We start from the raw sequence: 19,356 nt of genomic DNA, 5'->3' as shown, positions 1-19,356 counted from the left end.
ATTAGGGATGAAGGCTGCATTGTTTGATTTCAGCTTAAAAAAGAGGCCCGGCTGCTCTGTCTGAGGTTTAATAGGTTGTAGCTGACAGTTTTCGATGCCCTTTGTTCTCTACAAAGATCAGTTTTTAGTTCTTATTTTCTGCTTTGTAATTATTTGTTCATTTCACAAGATGATACACTGCTAAGAGGAGACGCTGTATGCCATTTTAAAATTTCCTTCCTCGTCACCATCTTATTAACAATTCATCAGATGATCACTTCTGCTGTTTGTGAAAGTCTGCAGCTACACGCAGTGCTACAGAGCATTTCAGCAGTTTTCATCTCATTATTTTGGGTTTCCAGCCAGAGGTGTGTGTGTGTCTAGAATACATGCCGGGATCTCAGATCAACAAACTGAACATTTCCTCTCCAGCGTCAGATGGCAGATAGACATGGTTCGTGACTAGATGTGCACCTAATGCAGCATTTGGTGACTGTAGAGCAAAATGTTCCCTGTAGATGTGAGACCACGGCCACAGCTAAGTGTTTAAATAGTGAACTTACTGAGTGTAACTTCCTGTTTGCTCTAAGTACGAAATGTAAACTGCTTGATTCAGGTTTGCCATAAATCTCTGTGCTCTGCATCAAATCTAATAAAAGGCCTCTTAAAGTGCTGAGATGAAATTAATCTAAACCGACTCATTTACATGATGGAGGTTTAATTTATTACAGTGCTCAAGGTTTTACAGACAGCAGGGATGTGCCCACCGAGAGCAGGTGGGTCATATACCGAGACCGCTTCCCTTATAGTCATGCTAATCTAATCTAATGCTCATCTAAATGATGAAAAACAGTTAAAAATGTATTTATAACACTTAAAAACATCACCGGCTATTTAAATTTGATACAACTCATTTCACATTACCTAGAAGAGAGAGACCTGGCTCTAATGAGAGCACAGAGAGTCTTTGGCTTGTGTTCAGGTTGATATGACCTGTAGTAACTTTGTTTGTGTAAAAGTAAAAAATGAGAATGATTTTTTTTTCTTACAGAAGAAATAATAAAGACATAAGAAAGAAATAAAAGAAATAATGGTTTTCTTCAAAGGCACCTATTTTGCTTTTCCATATGTTGTCATATACTTGCAGTTCAAATGATGTACACTCATATTAAAAATAGTTTCAAACAATGAGCTCAGCATATGTGCAAATAGCCACCATGAGACAAAAGGACTTCGATTTTTTTCTTCTGTTGGATCTCTATGATGTCATAGAGAAGCGATGGTCATCTCAGGAGGCAGCTTCAGCTGCTGTGAGCGCCTCACTTTCACCCAATTACTGTTGCTCTGTTATTTATGAGGGGCAGCCAATCAGAGGACTTTAAAGGAAGGCTCGTTTTCAGACAGAGGATGAACCAAGTGCAGGATAAAGATTATTTTCAACTATAGATCATGCAAAGCTGCTCTAGTAGTATCCAATAATAAAAAACACTGTGAGCCAAGTATCTTAGCAACTTTCTTTTTACACCTCATGTTCAGGAGTTATTTCCAGTGTGTTGTCAGCTTGGTGTAAAATCAAGCAAACATTTCTGCTTGATCTATACTGAGAAGTAAACTTTATCCACTTGCTTAGTGCCGACGTAGGACAATTTTCTAATTTAAGAATGACTGTGCAATGACAGTAAAGACTTAAGTTCAACCTAACAAAAGATCACACTGTTACCTACAAGATGTTTACAGCCTGCAGCTGTTAAAAAGGAGAAGAAATCCAAAAGTGAAGAGATTCAAGACATGCCCTGTTGATCAGCCTCTTTAAAAACTCGGTTGGTTCAGGTGCTGTTTGCTATGATGTTAACAAACTCTTCCACAAAAGCTCGATGCTAGCACAGATGATCACAATGATCACAAATTAGGTGTGTCATTGCCCAACTGAGCAGATTACAGCTGTTACAGCTTACTGGGCCATTCTGAAGCACTGTTTAAATCAAGTGGCCGGTTTAATTCCTGCATGCTTATCTACATCTATTAAGGCCATGTTAGCTTTACACCCACATTTCTGGGTCACAGGATTTGCCTGTAGGTGGACCTGACCTGCATTTTGCCCCAGTTTTGCCTTTTTAACCGAACATCCACTGGGAGGTTCGGCCAGCGAAGGTAGGCTGCTCTGTTGGTTCTCAAAAAGAGTCATTTTTACCAAGAAGGGCTGAACAATCTACGATCCATATGGAGATTAAAAAAAAAGATTTATTAAGGTAACACTACATGCGCCCCGTATACATGTATACACCATGTTGTTTATGCTTTTGATGCTTCTCCTTTTTAGTTTAAACTTTTTTCCATCAAACAAAAGCATCAGGAAGGCTATAAAAGAGAAACTTGAAGTGGTAGTAGAGTTACCCTCAGTTTGCTTTAGCCTGAGGGTTTGATTTATAGAGGTCTTAGTTTAATCTTTATTAAAATCCCACACAGGGCCCGTGCTCGCAGCGCAGCCCGACAGATAAATGTGTAACAGTGACAACAACACAGTCCTTCAGAGACAGCTGATTATCTACCTGTCAGACCAAAAACAGTCCTGTACTTTATGGCTGTCGTGCTGTAATTTCACAGAGAAAGTTAGTGAAGCTGTTAGATGTTAGAATAATAGAATCCCAAATGAACTTTAAAATAAAAGACAACTTCTTGTGTGTCTTCCTTACTCTGACCTCTTTTCTGGAACTGCCGAATCCTGAAAAACAATATTTTTTGGAACACTTGAAGCAAACAAGCAAAGCTACACAGGAACAAAAGACATGTGATGAGCGACCTTACTAACAAAACCAAAAAGAATCAGGCCTGAAGAAGTCAATGTATTGTCAAAATGTCATCTTGATGTGGAATGGAAGAAAGAATAAGAGCGAGATCGCAACATGGAGGTATTATTTTTGCTCCTTTGTGCAGAATAATACCAGAGAGCTTTCAAAGAATTTATCATTGTTTTTGTGTCTCCTGATGATTGCCTCACAAAAGTATGAAAAGGCAATTCAGTTGGATCTGATAATGTTACATAAGGTTGCAGGAAAAAGCAAAATTATTGCCTCGGTTTTGTTTAAAAATCCATCTCTGTCCAGGTTAAACTATTTGCACACTAATTCTGCTGTTTCATAGAAGTGCCCCTCTGCATCAGGGCACGACTGCAGAGAATATCTGGCTTCCACTTACGTGTGCGGTCATTGTTCTTGAGTGCAGATTATTAAAAAAAGAAAATCAGATATTTCAGCGATGGTTTTCTGAGATGAACATGACTCGTTAATCTACTCACAAAAGAAAACAGTCTGCAAATGGAAACAAAAAGCATTCAAAAATCGTGTTTTTGCAAACAGATTCTGAATATTGATTAAATGTATAATGATTAGCAAGTAATCAAAATACATGAGCTGCTTGAACAGCATCCAAACACCCCGTGTATACACATCATAAGCAGACCGTCTAAGCCCCACTGGGCATAACAGGAGCTGCTGCACTGCACACGTTAAACAGATTTTTGTTTGTTGTTTAGAAAAAGAAGTCCCTCCAGGTAATTGTGTTTATGCTGCTGCAAACAAAGCACCGGCTACCTGAGCAACGGAGATGTGGCCGCGGCTTATTAACCTCTGCAGATGTTCCAGTTTTATCAGCTGTGCTCTCAAGTACTGCTAATGAGGCGGACAGGGGAACTAATTCCCAATCCAGGTGAACTTAATAAGAAGATAGCTTCACACAGTCATTAATGTCGTACCAGTAACTGCTTTGGATGATGGGAAGACAGTGGAAACCAGTTTCTCCCAGAATCAACAGATGATAACACAAACATGGTGAAAAATAACGAGCGTGTTAATATTTGGAAGATAACTGTTAGCATGTAGCACACATTATAAACTGTGTATTGTCTGGAGATCAACAGCTGCTTCATTCGTTTCTCCTTAGAACCAAAAGCTTCTTGCATCCCACGTTTATCTGCAGACGTGAAGGAAGCTGTTTGAATGGTACTCACAAATGTACCAGTGACGTCCGTTCTTGAACTGTTGCACAGTTTCTTGTCATTGAGATGTTTTGGGCAGCTTAGCTGTCGCTTTTTAAGTTATCTAGAATTAATCTGATTGTCTGCTTAGATCCCTCAGAAATGTCTGACCACCTTACGTGACGAGGAACTTAATAAAAAGCCGTTATCAAAGAAACCCACTCGACCCTCTCTGGCAGATAAAGAGAAGTGAGAACGAGAAATACCTACATACAAGTTTAGAGTGCCTCCCTCTTTTATCAGAGAATTTTCATTGTTGCTTTTGTGCTGTGGGTGATTATGTTCATTTCTTTTGCACCTTAGTTTATCAAGGACTCTTGGATATTGGATATAACACAAATTCTTATGAAATTCTTATGAAAAGAAAGTCTGATAGATACTCATTCTTTTGATATTTTTAAGTGACCATATTCCGCTCACTCGGTTAGGCAGCACAATGAGCAGTAGAGATATTCTGCAGTTATATTTTTATCTATAGTGTGCCATGTTTTCTGTTGCCTTGACGTTTTTTGCTGTCTGTGTTCCAGTTTCGCACATTTGACCCGTGTAAACAGCTGTGGTGCAGCCACCCAGACAACCCCTACTTCTGTAAAACCAAGAAGGGGCCACCTCTCGATGGGACCGAGTGTGCACCTGGAAAAGTGAGTTTGTCTATTAGACCTACATACAATAAATCATGAGCAACACTATAAGGGCACTGCCAGGAAAAAAGCCGGTGGATGGTGGAGATGGTTCGTGCAGTGCTCAGATGTTGTTGTCGCAGCTTCTAGCTGCAAGGGAATTAATGAGGTTTAAACAGAGACTGTATAACATGGATGGACATTGTCTCCAGGTCTGAAAAGTGTAGCCAGTATAGAGGTGCCTTAAACATGCATACTTTCTAATGACCAAATAGCAAAGTGCAAATAATTCAGACTGTATAGAAGTCTATGAAAACATGACTCTACTTATCCTGAGGACACAGAGCCTCCTGGGACATGGATTCTTAGCTCTGTGGTCTTGATCACGGCTTTCAAGCCATTCAGGCAGCACAGTGTTAACATTGTAAATTACTGTCCCGATTTAGACAGGAGACCTTCTCTGCTGGCTTACTCTCCCCGTCTCTTTTTGCCTTCTCATCTCATGTAGTGGTGCTACAAAGGTCACTGCATGTGGAAAAACCCTAATCAGGTCAAGCAAGATGGTGCCTGGGGCTCCTGGAGCAAATATGGTTCCTGCTCACGCTCCTGTGGAACTGGAGTTCGATTCCGGACTCGTCAGTGCGCCAACCCTGCGTAAGTAGACAAACATTGATTAGATTCAGGGCGGCAGCAAGAATAATAGAAATAGTAAAGTATTTGAACAATGATGTGACTTTTGTCCTGGCTGCCTCCACCCCGAGCCGCGTTCTGCCGGAGATTTCTTCCTGTTAAAAAGGAGTTTTTCCTTCCTACTGTCACCAAGTACTTACTCACAGGGGGGTCGTTTGATTGTTGGGGTTTTTCCTCTATACTACTGTAGGTTCTTTACCGTACATATCACGCACCTTGAGGCAACTGCTGGTGTGATTTGGTGCTGTATAAATAAAATTGAACTTTCATAATCTTCCCATTTAAAATCACCACTGTAGACAGTTAATTACTTTTTATTAAAAACCTGAATTAAAGGTGAACATCTCCATTTCAGACACATCCTGATTCTTTGATTTAGAATCCACTGCGGTGGTGTGCAGAGATGAAATTATCCACAAAAAAGTGTCATTGTTCAAATATGATGAATGATTACCATATTTGAATATGCATGATTCTAACTGCTAAAGCTCATTTGGATTGATGTACACCTTTAATGCTTATGAAACCTTAATGGATTAAAAGAGACGGTTTTACTTTGACCTTGGAACATTGTGCTTCATACTGTATTAATGATGACTTTCCAATGAGACAAACTAACACTGATCACTTGTGCTTCCTCTGGGGAAAATCACCTGTTCTCTTTTTAGCTGTCTCAGTGGTAAATTAAAGTCTGCATAAAGATAGGAAACAGGAGATGCACTGGTTTAGTCCTGAGGCAACCAAAAATCTGCCTGCCAGCTGAAGTAAAGCTCATTAATTTCTATGGGATATGCTGTTTTTCAGGGTATTTTAACTGACAGATATGAAAGTGGGGTACAGCGGCGTTCTCCTGTCTCTTTGTAGGTTTTAGTCAAAGGAAGGTTTCACATTCTGGAAATGTGTCTTCATGCCGTTATCACATTGTGAAACTTACTTTATGTAAAGTTTAACACTCGTGTAAGCTAGGATGTCCATTCGGGTCAATTACCAGACTTTATGTTCAGCCTCATATTGCTTTGTAGAACTTTCTTCAAGTTTGGAAAACCTTTTGTATAAAATCATCGCCTTCAGTGTTATTCATACGGCTTCTCCTCCACGCAGCTTTTTGTAGTAATGGGAGGATTGATCTTTGGTTAAATCCTTTTCAAAGGCTTTCATTACAATAAAACTCAGGAGGTTTGATTTAAATAATCAACCCCTATTAAATGAATAACTGCAATGTAAATAGGAAGTATTAATGCACTGAAATGAGGCTCCACTTGCAAACCAGCCATAACAGCTCAGAATCATTTTTAGCCAAATGTGCGGGTGGATTTTACACAACAAAAGCTGTGGAGGAGGATTTGTTTCCACTTTTCAAAGTTTATAAGAAGTCTTCGCTGTCTGATCAGCGCCTCTGATGTTCATCCATTTCGTTGCCCCAGCCCATCGAACGGCGGCCAGGACTGCCCAGGCGTAAACTACGAGTACCAGTTGTGCAATACAGACGACTGCCCCAGGCACTTTGAAGATTTCAGAGCTCAGCAGTGCCAGCTCCGCAACTCCCACTTTGAATTCCAAAATGCCAAACACCACTGGCTGCCCTACGAGCATCCTGATGGTAAGCCAGAAAAATGTCAACAGATTGTTTTGCTCAGGCCCGAGGCTGCTTTGCTGCTTCTTTTATGCCCCAAAAAGAACAATGAAAGCAGACGAGGGCAGGAGATCTGAACTCAGACACAGCTGAAAAACATATACTGAAGACAGGAACGCAGCCAGCCATTCACCACGCTGGCCACACTCTTTTGTGCAAAGGGAATGTTTGCAGTTGTGTCCTCTGTCATGTCTTTCTTTTATATTCTCTCCGTTCTGGTTTTTCCCTTCCTTGTTTAGTCTTCCATCTCTCTGCTGGGATGAACAATTTAAACCCGTTCAACCTTCAAGCTTTCCCTCTAAGCAAAAGTAATGGATCACCTGTAGAATTACAAAGCTCTGGGCAGGGGTTTGGAAAGTCAGTGATGTAGAAAATAAGTAGGAAGCATACTGAGAAACTGCAAGAAGGTGAGAAATTAAAATGGGATCATGGCCTTCAGTGGAAGGCAGAGAGCTTTTTATTATGTCTGCAGTGCGAATGCCAGTCAGGTGTGAGCGGAAATGTTTTCATGCATGTTCATGTTGTTATTTATGTTCACATTTTGTCTGATTTCTTTTTTTAAATCCATTTTTAAAAAGAAAAAAACAATATTGACCGATTTTAAAAATATGAATTAATAATTTAAAAAAGACCAGTTGCAACATATTTTTGGAGATGTATTTTCTTTTTTTGGATGTGCAGTAGTTTTGCATTTGAGCGAACAAGAACTGATCACCACACTGCAGATGACCAATTTCGACAGCTTGCCTTTGAAAGCTAAATGGATTAAAAAGGAAAAGACAGAAGCATTCAGATGTTTTCCCGTTTTTTTCAGAGCCTCCAGGTTATTTTGTTTTCCTTTTTGTTATTTTTCTTATAAAGGGACAGTGCTCATCATGTAAATGTGCCAGACTGAGCCACAAAGGCAAATTTGCTTTGGCAGTCAGAGGAAGTTGATGGCTCATCCAAACATTAAAAGAAAACCTTCACACAAAAGCACCTGAGCACAGTTAAAAGTCCCAAAACACAAAGAAACAAAAAGAAAACATGAACACATACGGACGATTACTAAAACAATGATTTTAAGACATAACTCAGAGGTATCATATTCCTCATGTCTGTGTGCATATTAATACAGGTATTTATGCTCAGTAAGAAAAGACTGACTTTCCAGATTTCCAAAAGCAGCTTTTGTAATTTTTACTTTTGTCCAGTTTAGAAAATAATAATTTTCTTTACTGAAGTCGTTGAGCACAGAGGGCTGAAACTGTGAAATGTAGTTAAAATGTAACAGTGATGTTGTAAATGTAACTTTACCTGATATTTTCAAAGTCTGCTTGTAGACTTTTTACTATTGATTGTAATGAGGTAGACGGGGTGTTGATGAGTGTTAATGTGTTCTAAAATTCAAGGCGGTCATTGTAATCACTGCAACACAAACAATAAATAATAAACTGGTGACAGTTTGCAAAGCAGGAAAATCAGAAATACACGTAGAATGTGTTTCGCAATTTTGTTACCATACCAGCATGTTTGGCTCATGCAGTCTATTATCAGAATTTATCCATCCAAGCTTTTCCAACTCCACTGATTTTTCTTAACTGTTTAGCTAGAGCCTATCCCAGACTTCACAGGAAGCAGGAAGCACCCTGAGCATCCTTTGACCGCTTAAATAAAACAAACACAATAGATTGATGGGTGTTTTTTTTTTTTCTCTGTCTAAGGAACGTTTAGACAGTTTAAAAATATATGAACTCACTTGGCTTCAGTTTGTTATGCTAATCTAAGAATTCATCGTCCTGCAGCAAACAGGAGATGCCACTTGTATTGCCAGTCCAAGGAGACAGAAGATGTGGCATACATGAAGGTACTGGTGCATGATGGGACACGATGTTCTTACAAGGACGCCTACAGCATCTGCGTGCGTGGAGAGTGTGTGGTAAGGGTGTATTTAAACTACATCAAACTACATTTCTACAAGCTGTGTGTGCTCGTCAGCCACGTAAGCAGCTGCAGACTGCTGGACTTCTTAAAGCTTTGCACAAATTCCTTTAATTACACAGAGTTAATGGAAGTAAACCAGCGTCGGGTTCACTGTGATTGAATCCAGAGTATGTACTCACTGCTGTGAAGGAAGAAGGCAGCTTCATTATGATGTTTATATCCAGTACTGCTAATTTGTTCTGAGACGTTATTTAAAGAAGAGTCCGTTTTTCTGTTTGAAGGCATTTTTCTGTGAAGTTTGCGCCTTTTTCACTCTGGTTTTCAGTTCAGTTGACATTTGTGAGAGCAGCATGGCAAATTATAAGCAAACAGTTTCCTCTAAGTATGTTTATTACTGAAACTGAAGATGATGAGATTTCTTGTGTCACATTTTGGTGCTTTAGGAGCTCGATGGATATAAAGTTTTTTTTTGGCTCATGGTCAAAACTTGACACCTTTTAGCAAAGAATAAAAATCTAACGAGGAATTGGAAGAGATTCCCTCGATCTGCCTAATTATCCAGGTGTGGTCATGATTTTAAATGCTGACCTAACTCGTCTTCCACCTCCAACAGCAGTCAGCTAACATCAGCTCATGTCCAGTCAGCGCTGATAAACCCACAGCTAATGAATCCGTTACGTAACATTTGCCAGGTCCGCTTATCGTCAGACACACTGTGAAAGTAACGGTTCGCGCCCTCGGCCAAAAAACAGTCGGGGTTCATCTGTGTTGTTGTTTTCTTGGTCTCCAGAAAGTTGGCTGTGACAGAGAAATTGGCTCTAGCAAAGTTGAGGACAGATGTGGGGTTTGTGGTGGAGACAATTCTCACTGCCGCACCGTCAAAGGAACCTTCACCCGGACGCCGAAGAAAGCTGGTAAGAACTCGGAGCTAACACACATCATCTTAAACAGGGTTATTGTTCGTTTGTTGTTGTGTTTTATTTACTTTCGTCACATGAATGATTTATTTAATTGCGTTTTTCTTCATTCATGCAGATAGTCACTTTTATTTTAAACATGAAGTTATAAACGATACACCAAATGGAGATTTGAGTTTATTCTTTATTAAAGTCTCCACAAACATGCTGGGGACAAATATAGAATACAGATGGTCATTAACAGTACATCACAGTATTTTTGCTGTATTTTCATGGTCTTCTCATAAGCAGAGTAGAGACTTTCCCCCCATTACAGCACAGGGTTTTGATAAGGCTGTTGGGATACTGTTTTCTGTATTGTCACATTCAACACCAGAAACCCATTAGTTCATGCTTTAGTTCTTTCAGACTTTTTCATCCTGCATTTGGCATTCAGCCCAATTACACCCCCCTGTTTACTGTTTGTGTGTGAACGATCTACCGTTTCTTTAAAAATCTATAAAAACTGTAGTTTTTATACAGAAACAGAAATAAGATGGTGCACTTTGGCATGTTTAAAATCAGTTTGAACTGTTGAAATGTTGCATGTTGGCACTATTCTCACGTCTGTTAAAGCAGAAGAATTCTATTCTATTCAACAGTCGCCTAAAGGCGCTTCGTATTGTAAGGCAGACCCTACAATAATACATACAGAGAAAAACCCAACAATCATATGACCCCCTATGAGCAAGCACTTTGGCGACAGTGGGAAGGAAAAACTCCCTTTTAACAGGAAGAAACCTCCAGCAGGCCCAGGCTCAGGGAGGGGCGGGGCCATCTGCTGCGACCAGCACAAGAAGGCTCAAGATTTGGGAGAATCTTGAGGGATGCTGTCACCTTAATATGACCTAAGGTTATATTAATGTGGGTTGCAAGCTTTACTAGCTTCGAATATAAACAATCAACAATCCATTTGTAAGTAAGTGTAAGTTAGCACTTTGTGCCATTACCCCTGCCCGGCAGGTCACATGACTTCGTGGAATCCCAGTACATGGCTGTCATTCAAGAGCAGGCCGAGCTGCTCGATTCTAGGATGAGAAAAGTACTGTTTACTTGACTTCCTGTGTAATGTGACACCTTCTGAAATCCTCACTTTAAATTCATGATAACTGAATATGCATAACTTCACTCTGCATAAGTGTACACACTGTGGGTTAAATGTGAGCAGTAAATGCTTTATACCAGAGCGTACTGTCAGCATGAAATGTGGGCTTTGAAAGGTCTCAGCTGCCCTTGTAACTGTTATGAGAGCATGCACTCCTTTAACTACTGATTTAATAAGCAAAGTAGCAAGCACTTAAAAATAGATCTTGATTAGCCGACTGGATACAGGTCATTATCAGTATGCCACACTTGGTTATCCCATTTTAGTTTCTAGTGTCTCTATTTATCCTTTTTAGAATATTGTTTAAAAAACACATTTAATATCTGAAACCCGACCCAGTTAACCCAAAAACGTGCTGACCACTTTGTGGCAAACGGATAAAGAGCCTGTCGCAGAACGAGGAAACATTTCCGGTATTCCACTTTTCAGACTTGTGTGGTAAGCCACTGAAATGCAGCCGGACTCAAATGAGGAATCTGACCACTTATAATTTCCTGTAGTCAGTAATTGATATGGAATCATGTGAGAGCTGGTAGCTGACTCTGCTGTGCAGTCAGACGGCTGAAAACCGCTGCAAATATCTCTCCTCAGCCAAAAATTGATTTGTTCTATTTGTAGGAGGTGGATGTAAACAGAAACCAGGGTGTTTGAAAAGGATTTTATCCAGATAACAATCACCTCACGCTGGCAGTAATGATAGTAATGAAGTGTTTCCTCAAACGCAAACACAACAGACAAATTCTGATGTAAGCAGGTTTAGACGTGGCAGTGAAATCTGAACTTATCTGGGATCAAACATATCGATGCCACAGCTGTTATTTTTACTCAAAATCACTAGCTTTATCAATATTTGGATACATATTGGTATAAACTATATTGATGCTTTTTATTTGCTTAGTCATTGGACACAGCTATGAAGTTTATATGCGTCTTCCACAAAGGTCATCTATGTAATAGCAAAGAGAAGAGGAGATGGGTAGAAACTATATTTGCATTTATGGAGTTTCAGTAAAAACAGCCCTGTTGGAACACATGAAAAAACCAGCATAAAGATGAGAGGTTTCCATAAATGCCAAACTAAAATTCAAGTGTGGTTAAAAAAAATATGGAAAATTCCTTAATTTTGTATTGTACTTGTAAGGATTTTATTCATTTATTTTTTACTGTGAATACTGTGTTAGGAAATTATGGCCACCTTCTGCTGTATCTTTGTCATTTTTCCTTGCAGCCATTAAAAGGCTTTACAGGGCCGGTACAGGGTGACACGCAGCTGTGCAGCTGCTTCAGCCGTCACTCTGAACAGTCCGGTTCTTGTGAATTAAAAGAGAAATAATCATGTCCTTCCTTCTACTTGCTAATATTGTTCTTTCATTTTTTAAATACATTTGTAAATTCACCGACAGCCATTTAACCAAACCACTTTTCATGATGTCTTCAAAAATCCACCCTTGTTTTCGGCTTCATCAGTTATGGTTGGATTTCATTGAAGTGCGAGCCTCGATGTGATGGCTTCATCAAATCGTTTAAGGATGAACTTTAATATAACTGTGATCATTCGTCTTTGTTTCCTCACATCTCTCTCTCCCAGTTAACCACTCACCTTTTTTAACAGGGAAACAGTTAAGCAAGAGAGCCCAAAAAGAAACCGCTGTGTCCGAAAACACTATATGCAAGTATCCAGTGTTACTGAATCCCTTCGCGCCTCCTTTGCTAGTATTTCCTGCCCAGCTTGTAGTACAGATGGATGCTTAACACTGTAGAGATCCAGAGACTTGAGTGACATAAGCTGCTGTTTCTTCTGTTCCCTGTTACTAAGTGTCTTTATAGAGCTGACTCAGCGTTTGTAGATGTCACAGGCTCGACATACATCTATAAAACTCTTTAGAAAAAGTTATGGTTCATGATATTAGTGGTATTGTATTATTTAACAGCCTAACAAACTAACTTTAGCGTCCTAGCCCAGATAAACAATGCCACATTAAACAAAGCTGCAGATCTTTGAAGGCAGTCTGAATACAGCTGGCCATCTCCAATGATTCACTGACCCATAACAAACATGGTTCAGTCTAATGATCCGCTTCCAAAGGGTCATTTTAGATAACCAGCTTGTGTGCAGTGTATCAGTCTGCACACGCTCTTTTATTGGATTGTAATTTCTGTTGAGTGTCTTGTGGCTGAGAAATTGGATTTCATTAGACGACGATCTCTTGGAAGCAAGCGATCTTTTCCAAAACTTGGAATGCAGACCATGTAAAAATGCCTCTCCGCTACCTGCTGTAACCCTGCGTTAGCTGCACCTCAGTGTACAGTTGCATTTATAATCAGCTCAGCCACACTGATGTGTGTGCGCCAGGACACCCAGAGTGTTTGGCCTGTCTGTCAAATCTAAAAGCGAGTAATTACAGCTGCAGTCTCTCCTGTGAGTGGCGGATGCCGCCGTGCCGGCAAACGTAGCTTGCTTTCTCATCCAGCGACAATTCCTCTGGTTCCTCCTATGCTCATTAAATACGTCTCTGTAGGTGATGTTGTTGCTGTTAGACAGTGAATAGGAGAGGAGGGGACATGTGATACTGACTAACTGATTTATTTCATTCCAAAGGGAAGACGAGAGGCGCCTTTTCTTTGCCCAAAGGAGCTCGAAATGTGTTTGTAAATGAAACAGAGGACTCTCGAAATGTACTTGGTGAGTCACGGTAGGTTTGTAGGAGGCAGACATCCCTGACAGACAACTTTGCTGGTCTGTAGTTTGAAAAGCCTTTTACTCCTTCCTTATTGAAACACGGCCGAAGGCTCTCTTCATATACGTCCTGTTTGCACAGAGCCAGTGTGAACAGAAATAAAGGGAGATGCACTTCCTTTTAGAGACTTTCTCATTTGATAACCAAATACACAGACATGAGTAAACCTTCAGGGCCTGTTTCAATAGAACCTTTTTACATTGAGGAGGAAAGCCAACCAAGCATTTTCTTCCTTCTTTAACTTCTTCAAACATCCTTGTAGAGCAAAGTGAACAAAATGTCTGGAACATGCGGGATGTCAGCCTCTGCAACCCGAACAGATTATCCTTGTATCTGCTTAATGTACCATTTCTGTCTTATCTTTCCTAACCCCCCCGTCCTGCTTCTGCTGCTGCTGATGCTGCAAACTTGGCAAAGGTTACCTTAAGATGTTTCTCATTCCTCCTGGAGCTAGACATGTGATCATCCAAGAACATGAGGCCTCCCCTCACATTCTTGGTAAGTGTGATTTTCAGAGATGAACACATGTATGAAATCAAAAAACCTCTTTGCCATCCTCCTCATGTTTCCTCAGAAGACTGATGGGAAGATATTCTGTGAAATCATAGATTTTGCATAATTCATTTCTTGTCACCTCCCAGGCTGAGGAAAATGAATCTTCTCATTTGCATTCATTATTAATCGGCCTCTTAGAGTCTGCTAGATGAGCGTGTTCTTTCTTTTCTGCGAAATAGGACTAGTTTTTCTTTATTTAGTTGAATTTCCAGTAACAACCAAGGACATGTAGAATGAATCAGCCATGTTCACGAATGAATCATAAAGATGTGGCTTGTTATAGGATAGATTTATTCATAAATGGTTAAAATAACCTCCACAGTATCGTCCAAAGAACATGTTAAACACAGATGGGATTATGTAGTTATTCTTAGTGCAAGCTAAATAAAATAAATACCTGAATTCAATTTAAAGGTCATGTCCTTGTGCACCTTTGGGCTGCTTCCTGCGCTGCTACTATTTTTAGAAGTTCTGTGTGTCTGTGATTTTTCATCCTGGAGCTCAAACCTGAGCAAAGACAAACATCAACTTCTGTCGCCCCAACTCTGATGTCAAGAACAACCCAACAACACAAAAGCAGACGTAAGGTGAAGTCCGTCAGGAGTGCAACCAGCAGGAAACACAATCACCCCTCATCACACAGTGTAGTCGCTGGGTTTGATTCCCTCCAACTTTGTCCTTTTAAGAAAATAACATTTAGAAAATCTCACAAAGAACAAAAAAAGGGAAATGTTTGTCCCACTGGAGGAGACCCTTTGTGTATTCTAGACACACAAATGTGAGTGATAAGAATGAAAACAGTGAAGAACTTTATGATTACATGTCAAATTATACTCTTTAATCCTCCTGCAATACGCATCTGTCAGTCGAATGATCACATAATGTGTCAACTTTGTCTGATGGAGTAGATGGATCGATCCTTGGTTTTAAAGACTCCCCGGTGTCTTCGTATTGAAAGGTCAATTTACTGTAAGTGAAAAAAAGCACGATTTCTGCCTTTAAAATGCCAGTTAGTCAAGTCTGATGTTGGGTCTGGTAGAACAGTTAGTGATAGTGATGACTAAACCAAAGGATCCTGTTTCTGAGTCAGAGTCAGACTGAGTTTAAGTGCAGCTAGAAGACGGTAAATATGCCAAAAATGAACAAGAAAACGACCTCAAAGTGGTTAAAAAAGGCTCCAAATGTCAGTATTTGTAGTCTAACTCAAGTACAAGTAGACTGACAGTGGAGGAAGTCAACTGATCTCACACTAACATAAAAATATTAAGAGTTACACTCTTAAAAAAAATAAAGAAAAAAACTGAAAGTAGAGAATAAACATGAAAGTTCATAAAACACATCATAAAAGCAGAAACAATATTTTCCTCTTTTTAAAAGGAGCAAAAACCACCTGCTCAGTAAAAAGAGTGGGAGGAGGAGAGGATGATTTATTTAGTGCCCGCCAGGTGATACCGGTCAGCATCGCTCTGCTTAGCCATGGGCACTATTTTCTCAAAGAGCTCTTTGAGGTTAATATTTACACTGGCAATTATTTAACTGAATGTTGTGAAACCTGTAAAAGAAGACAAAGAAGATGAATGCAAGCACAAAAACAGCAAAACAAACAGCAACAACACTTTTGTGTGGAATGAAAAGGTGATAGAAATTATAGAAATAATTTGTGCACGTCTTTAAAAAGAGCCTGGCTGATATTTGTACAGCTTGTGTCCAAAAATATTAAAATGTACACAAAATTAGAACTGTTCTCCCAGGATTAGTCTGGACCTGAAATAGTGAGATTGGATCCAACAGTAAGTCTCTAGATCTTCATGCGTCATGTAAACCTGAGGTTCCAGTGACTGAGCGCTCACAAAAGGTGACACAGATTGAATGGCTGCTGTCCAAACTCCAGGCTGACTAGAAGCAGAAGCTCTTTGCTCAGCACAGAACGAAGCTGTTTGACACCGACACTACTAAGGGGCCCTAAACAGACATAGAAGATATGCTAAAACACTGAGTCTAAAAGCTAGTATAGTATTACTGTTACCATCTGGGAAAGATGAAGCACTATGGTGTGCATGTTTAATTCAGTCTGTCCAACCTCGTAAGTACACGCTGGAAAATTGGCTGAAATTTCAGTGACTTTTGAAACAGCTCCCTATTCATACGGCACCTCGATGGCCAAGGTTCAGCAGCGGGGTAGTAGTCCAGTCAAAATGCAGCCTGATTGCAAGCGTGTTTTATTCTACTGAATGGAACAAGTAAGAAAAATGAAAAAACTGCATTGAAAATGGACTCTGTGTTATTAGAGTTATTGAACGGTGTGTCGTAGAGCCTACGGTTGGCTTAGATGTGAGGGTCGGAGAATTTTGTGCACCTCTCTACCAAACAAAAGAATCACTGGTTTTAATTAAGGTTATGAAGCAAGACAGAGTACTTAAGGATGGAAGGAGAAGATGTAAGATGTGAAGATAGAGGAGTCTGAATGTCCGGGGTCAACCATCCAACGCAAAGGACAGTGCTCAAGAGAGATGAAGAGGAGAGTGCAGGGCAGGCTGGACCGGGTGAAGAGATGCTGCTGAGACCCACGATGACGGACGGTTTGGAGACGATGGCACTGAGAGAAAACAGGTGGCTGAGCTGGAGATGCTCGGACAGAACAGGATTATAAATATCAGGGGGACGGTTCACATTGAAGATGAAGCTGCAGAGCAGGAGGAAAACCACAGAAAGAGGTTCATGGATGCAGCGAAGGAGGACGCAGGGGGTTGAAGTGACGGAGGAGGATGTTGGAGATGCAGCTGAAACAAGATGATGTGATCCAAATGAGCGATTTCACATACTTACTTTAAAGTTCTGTGAACTTTTTCATTTGCCCGCTGGTATAAACCACTAATAGTAGTGTTTTTAAATTAATTATTGGATGTTTGACAATAATGGTGCACTTCAATCAAAATGGCACAGCTGAAACCAGCAGGCACTACGTTCCCTGTTTTAATAGGATGCAGAGCTGATGAGTGGTTGGAGACTGCGTTGTTAAAAACTGTTGTAAAGCAGACGGGTACTGCAGTGGATCATCTTAAATGCTTTTTAAAAGCATAAAGTAAAACTTGAGCAGCAGAAAGAAAGAAATGATCTGCAACCTCATGTTAGCATCTTTTACTTGTGTTGCATTTTCCCCACTCGATGCATTTAAATGCATTTATATGTATTTAACGCATCTGATTAACGTGCCAGTTTTTATTTTTGTCCTCACAAGTTTTATTAAACTATGAGTTTGGCAGTTTGTTTTGCACAGAATGAAGAATAGTTCAGACTTGCTTTTGTTCAGGCACAGTCTTTTTCCGAGTGACTGCTCTGAGAGTGTGTTTTCTTTCTCTGAATAATTCTGATCTTTTGTCATCTAGAAAGTAAAGCTATTTCAAGTTTGTCAGCAGCTTATAACAAGTGACTGATTACAGCAATCAAGAACCAGGCGACGGGGCATTACATCCTCAACGGCAAAGGAGAGGAGGTCAAGTCCAGAAGCTTCATCGACTTAGGCGCTGAGTGGCATTACATCATTGAGGGCGACGTGGAGACGCTGCAGACAGACGGCCCTCTGCACGACCCCGTGGTGGTGCTGGTAATAACACTTCCTTATCTATCGCACTCATATATGAAATCATTCAGAAGGCTATTTACTTAATAATGAGCATTAAAACAGGTCATCCCTCCTGCCCAAGTCTCCCAAAATCCATTTGATCACTTATTGTCTACGGCTATCTGTTAGATTTTAATTAATGAAAATCATTAGTGTTCTTTAAATGCAGCATATGAGAATGTCTCCAAAGGAAGAGGCTTATCTCTAAGATAAAATACTACTTGAGGTAAATTGGAAAGTGTCAGTCCCTTCAGTTGTTTCAGACACATTTGCATTTGTTGGAAAGATTTTAATATGTGTACAGTATTAAGCTGTTCCCTTCTTTTATCGCTGCGCCTCTCTGTGATCAGAGCGTAGAGACATCCATAAAACACAACAAGACCTAGCAGAGGCTGTCATGGTGCACCAAAACAAAACGAGTTAACGTTGTTTTCGTCCCCAGAGTTAAATTTAAATGACTTTTCAAAGTCCAGTGTTACCGTTCTTAAAAGGCTACCAGCTATGTAATGTTACCTGATCAGAAAAAGAAGTTAACAGGAGTTTTGTGCGATCAAACACTCCACTGTGACTCCTACCAGTATGTGGAGGACACACACATACTGGTAGCTTCACCTCCACCAGCCAGCTCATCTATGTATCTTGGACTGATAGCTTTAGCTGAACTCAGTGCTACCTATCGCCATTTTGGGGCACCAGCAGATGCACTCGGTTTCACCAAACGCAGTTTGCAGTTCACTCTGCTGTCGAGCTGACACTAGCACAGAGCTCTCTGCCAAGAAACACAAGAACAACAGAAAATAATGCATTAGGTTGTTTGTTTGTTGTTGCTGTCTTTATGTGAACAAAAGGAAGCAGAAAAATGTATTACTCAAAATGCAAAAATTACACTTTTGTTTGCAAAGTAGTCTGAGTACTACTACTATAGTAAAGTAACAACTGTATTTTGTAGCTCCTAACCTCAACAGGTGCAATGACACTAAAGAGGGCTTTAAAAGAGGACCGTTATTATTCAGGTTTAGACAGTTTTGAAAATCATGGGTACAGTTCGAGTACAGCTCTCATGTAAATCATTTAAAACCAGCAGCAAAATCTTCCAATCAAAACCAAAACTAACAGGCAGCTGATTCACAGCACATATTTGTGGTCTCATGATGGTTTTCCTTGGAGCAGCTCTCTGGGCTTGTGGATTTCTCCTGCTGAGAAGTGAGTGAGTTACTGTGAGGTGCATCAATCAAACCTGGTACAGATCAAAGAAAACGTGAACTTGACTAAATCTGCCAGTGAAGGAAAGACTTGATCTCCATCATTTAGTTTACTCTCAGCCAAATACAACATGACTGAAACTCGGTTATTAAACTTGAACGACTCCACAATGACAGGTTTGTAGTCTCATATTGGTTCGTCTGCTGCTCAGACAAGCCATGATAATTATGTGATTGGGAGGACAAATTATAAGGATCTGTCACATGAAATGATTCATTTGGAAGACATTTTTAGAACAT

The 19,356-nt window shown here is 40.1% G+C and overlaps 1 protein-coding gene across 4 annotated transcripts in view; it reads left to right on the top strand.

Annotated features, from left to right (window-relative positions):
* Window positions 1–19,356, top strand: part of adamts3 (ADAM metallopeptidase with thrombospondin type 1 motif, 3) — a 139,993-nt gene that overhangs the window by 93,996 nt on the left and 26,641 nt on the right. Inside the window, exons 11-19 of one of the 4 annotated variants that reach the window (XM_025897059.1) lie at window positions 4,540–4,653; window positions 5,141–5,286; window positions 6,747–6,922; window positions 8,740–8,873; window positions 9,669–9,792; window positions 12,552–12,608; window positions 13,539–13,622; window positions 14,095–14,175; window positions 17,673–17,836. In XM_025897059.1, the coding sequence (XP_025752844.1) occupies window positions 4,540–4,653; window positions 5,141–5,286; window positions 6,747–6,922; window positions 8,740–8,873; window positions 9,669–9,792; window positions 12,552–12,608; window positions 13,539–13,622; window positions 14,095–14,175; window positions 17,673–17,836 (1,080 nt within the window). The remainder of the gene's footprint in view (window positions 1–4,539; window positions 4,654–5,140; window positions 5,287–6,746; window positions 6,923–8,739; window positions 8,874–9,668; window positions 9,793–12,551; window positions 12,609–13,538; window positions 13,623–14,094; window positions 14,176–17,672; window positions 17,837–19,356) is intronic. The other 3 variants (XM_025897060.1, XM_025897061.1, XM_005451546.4) reach the window with 3 other exon arrangements.

This window comes from Oreochromis niloticus, linkage group LG12 (assembly GCF_001858045.2).
Source record: "Oreochromis niloticus isolate F11D_XX linkage group LG12, O_niloticus_UMD_NMBU, whole genome shotgun sequence".
Taxonomy (NCBI): Eukaryota; Metazoa; Chordata; class Actinopteri; order Cichliformes; family Cichlidae; genus Oreochromis; species Oreochromis niloticus.
Note: the sequence above shows the minus strand (reverse complement) of the source record. Positions and strands in the feature narration are given on the sequence as shown.